Here is a 13368-nt window from a genome sequence, read left to right on the forward strand (position 1 = left end):
CAGTGGTAGGCAAACTCGGCCCTCGAGGGCCGGGATCCTGCAGGTTTTGGATGTTTACCTTCTCCAACGCAGCTGGTATATGCTCAGCTCATCCAGCAAGCTCTGCATAAGCCTGATAACAATCCTGTTGATTGGAATCAGCTTGTGTTGGAAGAGGAAAACCTCCAAAACCTGCTGGACTCTGGCCCTCGAGGACTGAGTTTGCCCACCCCTGTTCTAGACCTTTGGTCATGTTGCTGTCCAATAATGCAGCCTAATGCCTTCAGGATCAACAGTTGAAACATTTCCGTAGGCATTATCAATACCAATTGGTCATGTGTCATGCACATGACGTCTCTATCTGGGTTATGTGGTCAGGTTAGATAGATATGGTAGCAAAACACATTTCTTAAATTGTTTTATTATATGTGCATTAAAAACACATTTTCAAATTTATTACCATTTTTTTTTTTTACTTGGCACTGCTGTAAAGAATGGAATCGCCATGAACATCCTTTGAATCGTTCAAATTCTAGTAAAAAAAAACAAAAAAACTATTATTCAAAGCAAACATACTGTAAGTGTGTTATTTTGAAATAAAAAACATTACCCAAAATGTTTTTATACACAAACTTATATTTATTTACTTATCTATTTATTTATTTAGTTAGTTGTCATTATAAATCAGTTTACTTTATATATATATATATATATATATATATATATATACTGTATATATATATATACACACTCAATGTAAATTAATCTGAATATATTTATTGAAACTGTAGCATACAGGGCACGATCTTATATTTTTGTTAGTAATGGTGATTTATGGTACATCAAAGCGAAATCCACCTATTCTTTTCAATTGGCAACCATAATAGCTAAGGCAGTCCTTTGCCTGGTTTAATTAAAAAAACCTCTCCAATACCAGCAGGTACAATTCAAGCCGGCGCCAATGAGCAAAATGACTAGCAAAGTAATGAGTAGGCCAAATGCAATGATGGTCATACTGATGGCCCAGATATAAGTCTTCTTGGAAAAGTCAATTAAGGGTGACATGAGGGCCAACCGTGCCCTTCTTGCACGCTGGCGGTCCTGAGGTGGGTACCGAGGTAGGTTGATACTTTCCATGCCAAGTGAACGGAGTAGACATGCCCTCTGGTGGCTCAACCGGTCAAAGGTGTGTTTGCCATGATAGAAGCCCATACCACTCTGACCTAGAAAATGAAGCAGTAGTATGAAATCACCAAAAGCACGAATAATGGTGCAAAAAATGATCCCTTCCTGCAACCCTGCAAACAGAAGTAATTGGAACGAATACACTTTTCGTTACGTCTACTCTGCACTTTGCACTGAGCACTTTAATAGTCATGCAGCACTTTTTGCCCATGTCACTTAGAAGAATGTTAATTATTTATTTATTTTCAGAACTTTTTATTTTCCATTTTCACAATTAACACAACATTATGCTTAACCGATAACAAACAACAAAACAAACCCCTTAATCAAAAGAATAAAACTGACTTTGAGAGAAAAATAAAATAAAATAAAATAAAATGCGCACATTGTAACAACAATTCAAACATCAGAATTAAATATTCCAAGACACATTATTCTGCTTTTCTAAAGAGAGTCCAGCTAAGACACCACATCTTTCCATCCACGAGTAAAAAGATCCATTGTCATTTGCAGTCTTGCAGTCATTTGTTCCATGGTGTAAATCTGCTTCAGTCTCTGTCTACAATGTGCTATAATTGGTACAGAAATAGTCCTCCAATTCACCGTTATAATTTTCTTAGCCAACAATAACAGAATCCGTAAAATATACCTTTGTCTTGAATCATATTGACCATTTGTCACATCTCCAAGTACGTACACCACCGGATCTAACGGAACATTTACTTTTACAATTTTTTCCATTTCTTCCTTACAATTTTCCAACATCCTTCAATTATAGGACAGTCCCAAAAGATGTGTAGATAGTCACCAATTCCCCCACAATTACTCCAGCACCTATCTCATAAGGGTGCATTTACAAACTTAGAAATCTTAAGAGGAGTATTAAAATACCTCATTTTTAATTTCAAATCGAATTCATTCCATAATTGACTTCTCAATCCTTTATGACTGTCCCTACACAACTCTTTCCATATATTGTCTTGAATTATAGTATTCAGTTCCATTTCCCACTTTTCCTTGATATCTAGTGTATTTAATGAAGTAACATAACATATCCTTTTATATAAATGAGAAAGATGTTTCTTATTTGGACTACCTGACTGCGCCACAGAAATGAAATATTATAATATATCTTTATGGCTCATAAGATAGTGTCTTATTTGAAGGTATCCGTACAAATTGTTAGGTTCAAGCCCAAATTGTTGTATTAAGTTGTTCAAATGATCTGACCATTGTCCCATCAAACATTTGATTGATAATGATAAGGCCCCTATTGGCCCATTTACGAAATCTCCCATCCCATAATGACGGGGGGAATTCTGGGTTGCCCGAGATCAGCATGCATCTTGAGAATGTTTCTGGCATCCCTATTTTTTTCTTAACCATTTCCCACACTTTAAGAGTGTGTTTAACCCACTCATTCTCAATTTTAAGCCTATCGACTGCTTTGATACCCATACAAGGTAGTTCGGCCAATGCAATCCTCTTCGTTGTACTTTGTTCTATTTTAAACCACCCTGTTTTTTCATCTTTGGCAATCCAATACATTATTACAGTCAGTTGGGCAGCCCAATAATAGTGTTTTAGGTCAGGTAAGACCACCTCTCCACGATCTTTTGCCATGGTCAAGATTTTGACTCTTGTTCTAGGTCTTTTGTTTTGCCGGATAAATTTAGAAATTAAATTATTCAATGTCTTAAAAAAGGAAACTTGAACTCTCGTAGGTAAACCTTGAAACAAGAAGAGGAGTCTCGGAAGTATATTAATTTTTACTGTTGCTACTCTGCCAAACAAAGACAAAGGGAGGACCTCCCATCGTGTCAAGTCATTCCTTATTTGTGTTGTTAATTTAACATAGTTAGCCTTAAACAATTATTTTGGACGGTGAGTAAGGACTATCCCCAAATAACGAAAACCCTGTTTGGACCAGCGAAATGAAAAGTCTGTACTTAATTGTACTGGCCAATTTCCTGAAAGCATCATCGCTTCAGATTTATTTTTGATGAATTTTATATCCCGAAATTACTCCGTATTCATCCAAGCACTGCATAAGTGCCGGTACAGAAGTCAGTGGATTCTTAATGAAAATTTAAATATTATCTGCAAAAAGTGCTACCTTATGGACTGTTCCCCCCTTATTGGTTATCCCCTGTATCTCATCTTTTTGGCGTATTGCCTATGCCAGGGGTTCAATGCTGATTGCAAAAAGGATCGGTGATAACGAATCCCCCTATCTCACACCTCTTTCTACATTGAAAAAGTCTGAGCATTGACCATTAACCTTTACTTTCGATTTGGGGTCTTTATATTGTGCATCAATTCACTTGGCAAATTCTTCTCCAAAACCCATTTCTAATATTGTATGAAATTGCTGAAATGTTGCTATTGCATCCTTGATCTCCCCTTCTCTAATTGGTTCTACTAATTCTGTTGCTTTCTCCTCTGTCAATCTAGTCATTTTCAGGGGTTTTAAAAATCTATTTATGTCATCTTTCTAAGATTCTTGAGCCACACCTTTATACAATTGTTCATAATTTTCTGCAAAAGCTTGTGATATTTCTTTAGGGTGTGACTCAATCTGATAAGTTTCTGGGTGTCTAATTTTAGGAACTATCCGGTTGGATTGTGCCTTACGAAGTTGGAAGGCCAGCAATCTACTTGCCTTATTTCCCATTTCGTAATATTTTCTATTCAAGAACCTCAGGGCCCCTTCTGCTTTATATGTCAAAATCTCATCTAACTTCAACCTAGCCTCTTTCAGCTTTTTGAGTATCTCCTCTTTGTTATTTATTTTATGTTCCTTCTCCAATTGTTCAATTTCATTCGCCAATTCAAGTTGTTTAGCTAGCCTCTGCTTCTTGAGTCGGGATCCCAGAGATATAATCTTCCCCCTCATCATAGCCTTTCCTGCATATTCATAACACTGAAGGAGAAACAGTATCATTGTCATTTAGGGCAATATATTCAGCCAGGGCTGATTGAATTTCTTGTTTTATATGAACATCTGTTAGTAGAGAAACATAAGTCCCCAATGTTTAAAAGTGCTATCGGCTCTCAAGTTAATTTCCGTAGTAACTGGGCTATGATCTGAAATTGTTATTGATCCTATTGTATTGCTTTTCACCCTGTATATGTGGGGTTTTGAAATTAGAAAATTGTCTATTCTTGAATAGCTTCCATGTACCTGTGACATGAATGTGAAATTGTTCTCTCTTGGGTGGAAATGCCGCCAGATATCCACCAAACCCAACTCTCTCATATTATTAAATAAAGTTTTTTACATTCTAGATTGTGGGTAAATTTATTATTTAATGTACAATTGAAATCTCCCCCAATAACGATGATGCCATCTCTCTCCTCTGCCAGAAAAGCTCCAATTTTTTTGATAAATTGTGGGCAAACTTCATTTGGTGCATATATATTAAGGATAGTTATTTTCTGTCCTGCAATCCGGCCCTCTGTATCTTGAAATGTTTTTTTCATTATTATAACATACAGATTTGTTAAAAAGGATAGCCACTCCTCTTTTCTTCTTCCTTCCATATGATGCACTGTAAACTTGGTCCACCCATTCCCTTTTTAAATTTATGTGTTCTGGTTTGGACAAATGTTTTTCTTGTATCAAAGCCACAGCACATTGCATTGATTTCAACTGGCTTAAGATCTTCTTCCTTTTTATTAGGCTGTTTATTCCTTTTATATTATAATTAACAAAGTTAAGGTGTGTCATCATTTCCAAATTGTGTCAAAATCTGTGTCTGAATGTAGAGGAACATATATTTGAAAGGCAATATTTTGCCACAACTTGGTACGCATTTGAAAAATCTATAATCAACAAAATGTGTCAAGGGGAATCTAAAAATAAAGCAAAAAACTTGAACAAACATAAGTTGAACTTCCAACCTACCAACCGAACACACCTCAGACACCATCCAAACTGTGTTCGGTCCCCACCCTCGGTGGGGCATAAAAGTGTGACCAATCCTCTCTGTGGGAATATGTACAACATGTGCAAGAAGCACCAATATTACACTTAAATGTAAAAAAGGTCTAAATGAATGTAAACCACTCATAGCAAGGAAAATAAAATCAAAAGCTGCATTCACAACCAATATCCATCCGGACTTAACCAAAGCTACATTAATTTTCAGTGACAACAATGACATAACATCACTTAATAATAAATAAAAAAAAATCATAATAATGACATATTGTATCACAAATCTGTTCCGACCTTTACTTTTAAACAAGTTTCAGTCTACCTTGGGACTCAGAAGTAGTTTAATCTTCCCCTTGTCGAAATGCCTTGAGGTCTGCTGATGACATCGCCCAATTCTTCTTCTTCTTTGTGTTGCTCCACCACCCTTCCATCAACTCCTCCTCGACCTGTCCCGCTCTCCGCCCCGCATCTCGCGATGCCCAGGTCCTTCAACGTCGCTGTAGCACTTGACAATGTGTCAAAGATCTTCTCTCCTGTGCTTAACTTGAGTTTCAGCCTTGCTGGATACAAGCAGTTTGCTTGTAAATCTTTCTTCTTGAGTTCCTTGATAACGTCACGAACCTTTGCACGTCTCTTTTGAAGCTCCAGAGAGTAATCTTGATCAAAAAAGATTCTCTTGTCTTGAAAGAAAGTTTGTCCCTGGCTCCATGCTTGCCTTATAACAAAATCTTTAACCCTTGCATCCAAAAATCTCACTATGATCGACCTGGGAGGTGCGGCTGGATCTTTAGGTTTAGGTTGCAGTGAGTGGTGTGCCCTCTCAATCTGGACCTCCAACTCGGGTGGTAATTTCAGCACTTTGTATAGTAGATCTTTCACGAACCCCTCATTTCCCTCAGGTATCTGAAAGATCCTGATATTATTTCGTCTCATTCTATTTTGGAGGTCGTCACATGCAGCTGAGAGTTCAATGTCGCAGTGAAGTATGTACCGGAGAGCCCTCTGTTGGCGGTTTGTTGCGTCCTCAATCATGCTCATCCTTTCCTCCAAGGTGTGAATCCTCTCTTCGTGTTCTCCTATTTGTTGTTTCACATCCGCCATTACTTGTTCCAGCCTTTCCAGGGACATTTTATTTTGGCTGTGGCCTTCTTGGTTCTCTTTCCGGAGTTTCCTTATCTCCTCCATTAGCGGCCTCACTTGTTCCGGCTGGCTTTCGATGTTAGCCTTGTTAGAAGCAGTCGAGCTAATGCTAGCTGGACTCAGCGGTCTCCGCTGTTTATCGTCTTTTTCTTTTGAAGCCCTTTGTTTGCTAGATCCTCTATGTCTCGTAAACAAATTCATCATATCTTAGTCGAATATGGTCGGAGAAGATTGTTGTCACTGCTTTTTATGATCTCATCCGGCGGAGCTCAGTGTTTATGCTGCTACTTGCCTCATGACGTCACCGGAAGTCCCCTGAAGAATGCTAATTTGACCAAGAAAGAGATATTGCAAATAGTTGAGGTTTTAAAAATATTTATTAAACTGGTTGCGCACAGGCCTGGTCGTGGTGGCATCCGTAAAGGGCGGCCAGCCTGTGGAGTAGATGTTATTGAGTAACGTGCAATATTTGTGCTACTGTATGTTTTAAACTGGCTATTTTTTGGGGCATTGTGTGCGTGCAGTGAATGATTTGCGTATTGGGTGTTGGTGAGAGTGTGGTGTGTTTTGCATGTTTTACTTGCATGCTCTTCTTCTGTCCAGGGTGCAGTGTCAGGTCAAAAGAGTCCCTAGGCGATCAGACACTGCTAATATGTTCCGGGCTGGACCAAGTGGTAGAGTGTGTAGGGAATAGGTGCCCAAGTTTAGTCCACAAGAGCCCCTATCCAGCCTGTTTTTCCATGTATCCCTCCTCCAATGCAGCCGAATCCAGAAACTTTTAATGCGGTTGATAAGGTTCAACCAAGAGGCTGTGTATGCACCAGGGAAAACCCTGGTCGTGGCAGACCTGCTGTCCAGAGAGAGACACAGAACTCAGCCAGGCCGATCACGTTGACGTGGAGTGCCGCTGCCGCCCTGGGCATCCTTGCCTGTCGCTGCCGCCCCGGGCCTCTTTGCCTCGGCCGCTGTCGTGCCAAGTCTCTTCGCCTCTGCCATGTATCAAGCCCATGATCGTGGACAGGCGGCGCACGTCCCGCTGCCGCCATCTGCTCCTCGTCCGGCGGCGCAAGCCCTGCGGCCGTCCTCTGCTCCTCGTCTGGTGGCGCAAGCCCTGCGGCAGTCGTCTGCTCCTCGTCCAGCGGCGCACGTCCTGCGTCCGTCCTCTGCTCCCCGTCCGGCGGCGCAAGCCCTGCGGCCGTCATCTGCTCCTCGTCCGGCGGCGCACGCCCTGCGGCCGTCTTCTGCTCCAGTGTGAAATCCGGGACGCCCTCCTGACCGGCATCGCCGGGCTCCCCTCGTCTGGCGTCCGAGACGCCCTCCTGACTGGCCTTGATAGGTGAGCCATTTTCCAGAATGGACAGAGTGGATGTAAATTTTAAGACTTTGGTAAATAAAATTTTAGACCTGGGATGAAAATATGGGTGTTTTTTTTAAAGACATTTAAGGCCTCAAATTTTAGTTTATGAATTTGAGACTTTTTAAGATTGTTTTGACCCCGCGGGTACCCTGCACCCAGCTTCTTCCACGATGTGCCTTACAAACTTGGGCACGGAACCAGGCAACCACCCGAGGACCTGCCTCGGAATTCCAGACGTGCGCTCATTGTTCAATCTGAGGACCTGCCGCGACATTCCAGCCGCGTGCGCTCACCTTTCTCCAAACAGACGACAGATGCATTGCTGAGGCTCTCTTCCCTCCCGTGCACCTGAACCGACCTGTAAATGCGCTTCTATTGCAATCAGACAACACCACTGGTGCAACGTTTTGATCCCAACATAAAAAGGGTTGACAGGTCAAACGCTTCCATTTTTTTCCCCATTCACCTTTTACAATATCTTTTAATCTTAGTTCGTTAGGTTGCATGTTTTCTTTTCATCTTTTATTCGCATTTCATTTCCGTTTGATTGATAGGTTAGGCTGTGACTGATACTGTATGTGTGTGATTACTAAATAAATTTGTTGTCTAGAAATTGCAAGCCATTTGAATCATTTGTGTTTTTGAGGGGATTATTAATTCTCTTACTAAAGGAAAGAACTCCATAATTAACTATTGTAGCGACTTCAGATTATGAACACTTGATAATACGAACTTACCTACACCACCAAATGGGAGTGAAATGAGTGTGTAGTGCATCATAACATCATTGACGGTCACTCCTCCACTTGTAGTCTCCTTTATCATCTTTTCTGCTATCTTAAATAAAAAGAAGAGATCATCAAACATTAAAAGATGAAATGAAAGAAAGAAGAAAAGATAAGAGTGTACTGTTAAAAACTACTACATTCATATATAAAAATTTTCCCGCATTTGGTAGGTCGGCGTGTTGTGATGCCCTACAGTATGCTTCACCCAGCTTTCTCACCTGTTTGTCAGAGGAGAATATGTAGAGGGCCAGAGGTTTGTCTCTCTCATTGATGAAATCAATGGCTTCATCCAAGCCACTTACAGTCACTATGGGAAGCAGAGGACCAAATATTTCTTCCTGCATCAGCTTGGCATGAGGGGGCACATCCTTCAGTATGGTCGGGGCTGTTGGAGCAATCATTCAGTTAACAAAAACTAGAGACATACAAAGGTGTGTTTTAAAAGCGCACCTACCAATATAGCGCTGTGAGGCATCACACTGGCCACCTAGTACTGGTGCATACCCCTCCATCAGACCCACAACTCTGTTGAAGTGAGTTTCGTTAATAATACGACCATAGTCTGGTGATGATTTGGGGTCAGGGCCATAAAATTCCTGTGACAAATTAAAGTTGTACATGAACGAACTGAAATTGAATTCACTCTTATAATAGAGAGGTCAGACCTCTTTTCACATTGTACATTACCAAAAGAGTTTGTCGGATGCATTCCACCACACGGCCTTGCACACAAGGTTCACACAGTATGTAGTCTGGAGCAATACACGTCTGTCCACAGTTGACAAATTTTCCCCACGTTATACGACTAAAGAAAAGAAAAACATAATCACATTAACTGAGTAGATTCAGTACATTTTTAATTATTTTGCTACACAGCTACTTAAGGTTTAGGCGACATGATTGCAAATAGACAATTTAGCGCGGACGGGCACGTGCGTGGGGCACATCAGCTTTGGGGATGGCCTACGTCACACACAGCGTCCTGTCTTTTGACACCTGGAGTGCAACAACACGGGCAGCCACTTACCCCTGTAAAAAAATGGTATCCCCTTCTGCGGGCACAACACATGTTTTTCAATAAATACATGAAAACACACATGGGCTTTGTTTTGAAACATGAAAAAAATAATTATCGCGGAGAAGCAAAAGAAAAGCAAGCACTCGTGGTGCAGTGCACTCTAGGTGCATTCAATGACCACGCACTCAGCAGGAAATCTTAGATAAATATAGAGAAAACTCAGATGACTGAATGTTACTGTTTTTCTGTTTTGTTCCAGATGTTTGAAGTTTAAATATCTGTTTACAAGGAAACTTTTTGAAGAAACTCCACTTTTCTGTGGTAAAAGTTATAATATCTCACGGCAGGGGATGCAATTTTTGTGCGTGGTTAAATATTTTTGGCACACAAATATTTTTCCTTCCATACACCCCCCTTCCCCTCACGTCCTTTCTTCCCTCTCCTCTTCCATGCACCAGCTTGCTTGAGAAGGAAAGTAAAAAGTAAATTTAACCCAATTAACTTCAAAAAGGCTACTCTTTGACTCACAATTAGCCAATCATATTGTGCGCTATAAAAACAAAAGAAGAGCTCATTACCAGTGAAAGATCATATTAGTGGTTATTAACATGTGTACTCTGCCTCCCATTTGTCCGCAATGAAAAACTGACATTTTCATGAATCCCCCCGGACGACGGACAGGATGTAAAATAAAAAGAAGTGGAATTTTGAAATGAAATTTAAAATACAAATTGTTCCCACCAGGTCCGATGTTCTGACTTCACTCCGCATCCCACTTCTCTCACTGTGTCTAACAGACTTTCTGTTGTCCTTAAACTTTTAGTGCCAACAAAACAAAGATACTCTGCCTATGCATGTTAATCCATAAGCAGTTTGAAGCCGTTCATAAGTATGCAGAGCATTCTTTCCGAACTTAACAGGTTAGGGTCACCCTAACCCTGCATTGATGTGTGGTTTAGTAGGGTTCGCTTAACATCCACGTACAATCATCTATTTCAACCCGGAATAACAAAAATTGCTCTGTCATTTCACTTCATTAGATATATGGTAATCATATATCAAAATTACAAGAGTGTGGAATGATTATAACTGCCCCTACCAAAAAAAAGTCACAAAAAAACCCTCACATTTCTATTCAATTCTATTTTTAAAAGACAGGTTTAAAAAAATACATGTCAATCCCTCTTCCATATTTGCGCTGTCTTCAACAACCAAACACATTAATTACATTGGCATTGGTTTTGCATAACTGCTATCATTTACGCGGAATTTACCGGCAGGCAACTCTGATGTCACAATTCTTGTCAATGTAGCAAGGACTCTTCCCTCCCAACTCCAAAGTCACAGGGGTGATATATCGCGCTGCAGCCTCCATCACCAATTTGCCTACCACACTACTTCCAGTGTAGAAGATGTGATCAAACCTCTGCTTCAACAATTCCTGTGTCTCTGGCACTCCACCCATCACCACCGGGTAGAGATCCTGCAAATAAAAGACATGAAAAACCTTAAGTATCCTGTATTTTATTACTAATTAAAAAGTAATTATTCTGATGTACAAAGCTATACCAAATCCCACTCCACCATATATTTCATTCTTCTCCATATTGCCATACCCTGCTGCATTCTCAGATTCTCTTCCACTCGAGATCTCACTTTCTCCTTCACCTGCCTGTCCACGATGGAGGACAGTACCGATCACCAGTTAGGAAGGACGTTGCGCATGCGCTGCAACTGAGCACGCGATGAGAACGCCAAGATCTGGCATTTTAAAAAATTGTGAAGCTTATGTGATTGTAGTGAACCAAAAAGTTGGTTGATAGTACATAAAATACTATTGGTCGTTTCATGCCTCCCAAAAAGCCAAGAGTGCATTCAAAACAAGATGAAATCAATGACGTGGGAGTGCTTCAACCGGAGGACGATAGCGGCATGGCGGACAACACAAGGGAGCTGTCAAACTTGATACGCTCTATTATCAGAAAGGAGATCAACGCGGTGGTTTAAAAACTCAATGCCATTACAGATGACAATGGATAGTCGTATCACAAAGTTGGAATCGACGTGCGAGTCGCTGCGCAAGTCCAATGTGGAAATGAGGGAAAGGGCTGAGCGACTCGAAATGCAAAGCGCAAATATAATCTGCGTGTTTTTGGCGTTCCAGAGGGCATTGAAAATGGTAATCCGACTAACTACATGGACTCTCTGTTCAAGGAATTATTTGTGGACAAGTTGATGTCAGAACCAGAAGTGGAAGTAGCACATCAAATTGGATAAAGAGGAAAAGGAAACGGAGGAGCGATGATTGTGCGTCTTCGAAAGCTCACAACGGAGGAGGAGATCATAAAACTGGCGAAAAAGGAGCGAGCACTCTATCTCCGTGGGATGAAGCTGAGGATCTTTCCGAACTTGACTACGGAGATGGCCAAGAAATTAGCCACCTTTTGGGACATCAGAGCGAAACTGAAAAGTGTTGACGTAAAGCCCGGCATTATTCACCCAGCCACACCGATTCTAACTTTTAAAGGTGTGACTAAAAAATTCACAGAATGTAGTGAGGCTAAGATGTATTATACAACTGTGACTGAGTCTGGGAAAGGACAGTTGGACGGATTATGAAGAGACTAATATGATTGATTTTATGGTAAAATCAGCAACTTTATTATTTTAGGAAAGACAGTTTTTGTTTGTTTATTTAAGATACCAGAATTAGGCCCATAAACTTAATTAGAAAGGATGAATTCATCAGGAGCCGGCATAGCTCATATTTTGTTTCATTACAATGTTGAAAAGTTTGAGTGTAGATTAATGTGTAGATGTGTTTTTTTTTTTTTGTAGGTTGTTGAGGATCAATGTAGAAGAGTGTTAATAAAAGAACACGACATTGATGGTTAAAATATTTTGCTCCAAAAGGAGTGTTTGAAAATAGCTCATATGAATGTGTGTAGTTTAAGAAATAAAGTAAATGGTATACAAGATATACTACAAGTTTATAATTTACAAGTATTTGCAATATCAGAACCGCACCTTGATTCAACCATCAATAACTCTGTTTTAAAAATAGATGGCTACGATATTTATAGACTAGAAAGGAATTTACATGGTGGAGGTGTTGCTTGTTATATCCAAAATTATATCCCAGTTAAAGTAAGAACAGATCTTCAAATTACAGGAGTTGAAGTTCTCTGGTTACAACTACAGTTACCCCATGTGAAGCTTGTTATTTTTGGATGTTGTTATAGACCACCAAATGCTACTACAATGTACCTTGACCAAAAATGTGAAACGCTTGACAGAGTATGTGACACCGCTATTGAGCTTTATTTTTTTAGGAGATCTAAATATTGATTGGAAAACTGAAAGTTGTGCATTGAGTAATAAGCTATTTGTTAATACTTGTAATTTGTCACAACTTGTTAATGAATTTACAAGAGTAAATTTAAGGTAAGATGGTACATACACTGCAACACTTATTGATTTAATATTTACTAATGTAGAGGAGTTATGTTCTAAGACAGTTTCTGTTCCAGTTGGTTGTAGTGACCACAATTTGATTGCAGTAACAAGGAAAACAAAGGTACCTAATCGAGGACAGCGCTTTATTTGTAGGAGGAGTTTTAAAAATTTTAAAAAGGATAATTTCATAGCAGAAAATAGAAGCATAGATTGGTCAGAGGTAACACAAGAACAAGATCCATGTAAGGCTGTAGTGGTCTTTAACAATTTGATAATTAAGGTGATGGCTAAACATCCCCCTATGAGGAAACGGGCTGTGCGAAATGTCTCAGCTCCATGAACTGAAGGAGTAGATGAAGCAAAGGGATACAGTTAAAATAGAAGTAATTAAGACGAATGACATGACACGGTGGAAAAAATATTGTAAATTACAAAATTTTGTAACCAAATTAAACTAAAATAAGAAATCTTCATATTATAAAAAGAAAAAGAGCAAGCACAACCC

General features: G+C 39.8%; 1 protein-coding gene across 4 annotated transcripts in view; it reads right to left on the reverse strand.

Annotated features, from left to right (window-relative positions):
* Positions 1-326: 326 nt before the first annotated feature.
* Positions 327-13368, reverse strand: part of LOC144052543 (aldehyde dehydrogenase, dimeric NADP-preferring-like) — a 39777-nt gene continuing 26735 nt past the window's right edge. Inside the window, exons 4-9 of one of the 4 annotated variants that reach the window (XM_077566703.1) lie at positions 10682-10890; positions 9077-9194; positions 8844-8985; positions 8608-8774; positions 8339-8438; positions 327-1202 (exon numbers count right to left, since the gene is read on the reverse strand). In XM_077566703.1, the coding sequence (XP_077422829.1) occupies positions 889-1202; positions 8339-8438; positions 8608-8774; positions 8844-8985; positions 9077-9194; positions 10682-10890 (1050 nt within the window). In that variant the 3' untranslated portion in view covers positions 327-888. The remainder of the gene's footprint in view (positions 1203-8338; positions 8439-8607; positions 8775-8843; positions 8986-9076; positions 9195-10681; positions 10891-13368) is intronic. The other 3 variants (XM_077566705.1, XM_077566704.1, XM_077566706.1) reach the window with 3 other exon arrangements.

The sequence above is a fragment of the Vanacampus margaritifer genome, chromosome 5, assembly GCF_051991255.1.
Source record: "Vanacampus margaritifer isolate UIUO_Vmar chromosome 5, RoL_Vmar_1.0, whole genome shotgun sequence".
Taxonomy (NCBI): domain Eukaryota; kingdom Metazoa; phylum Chordata; class Actinopteri; order Syngnathiformes; family Syngnathidae; genus Vanacampus; species Vanacampus margaritifer.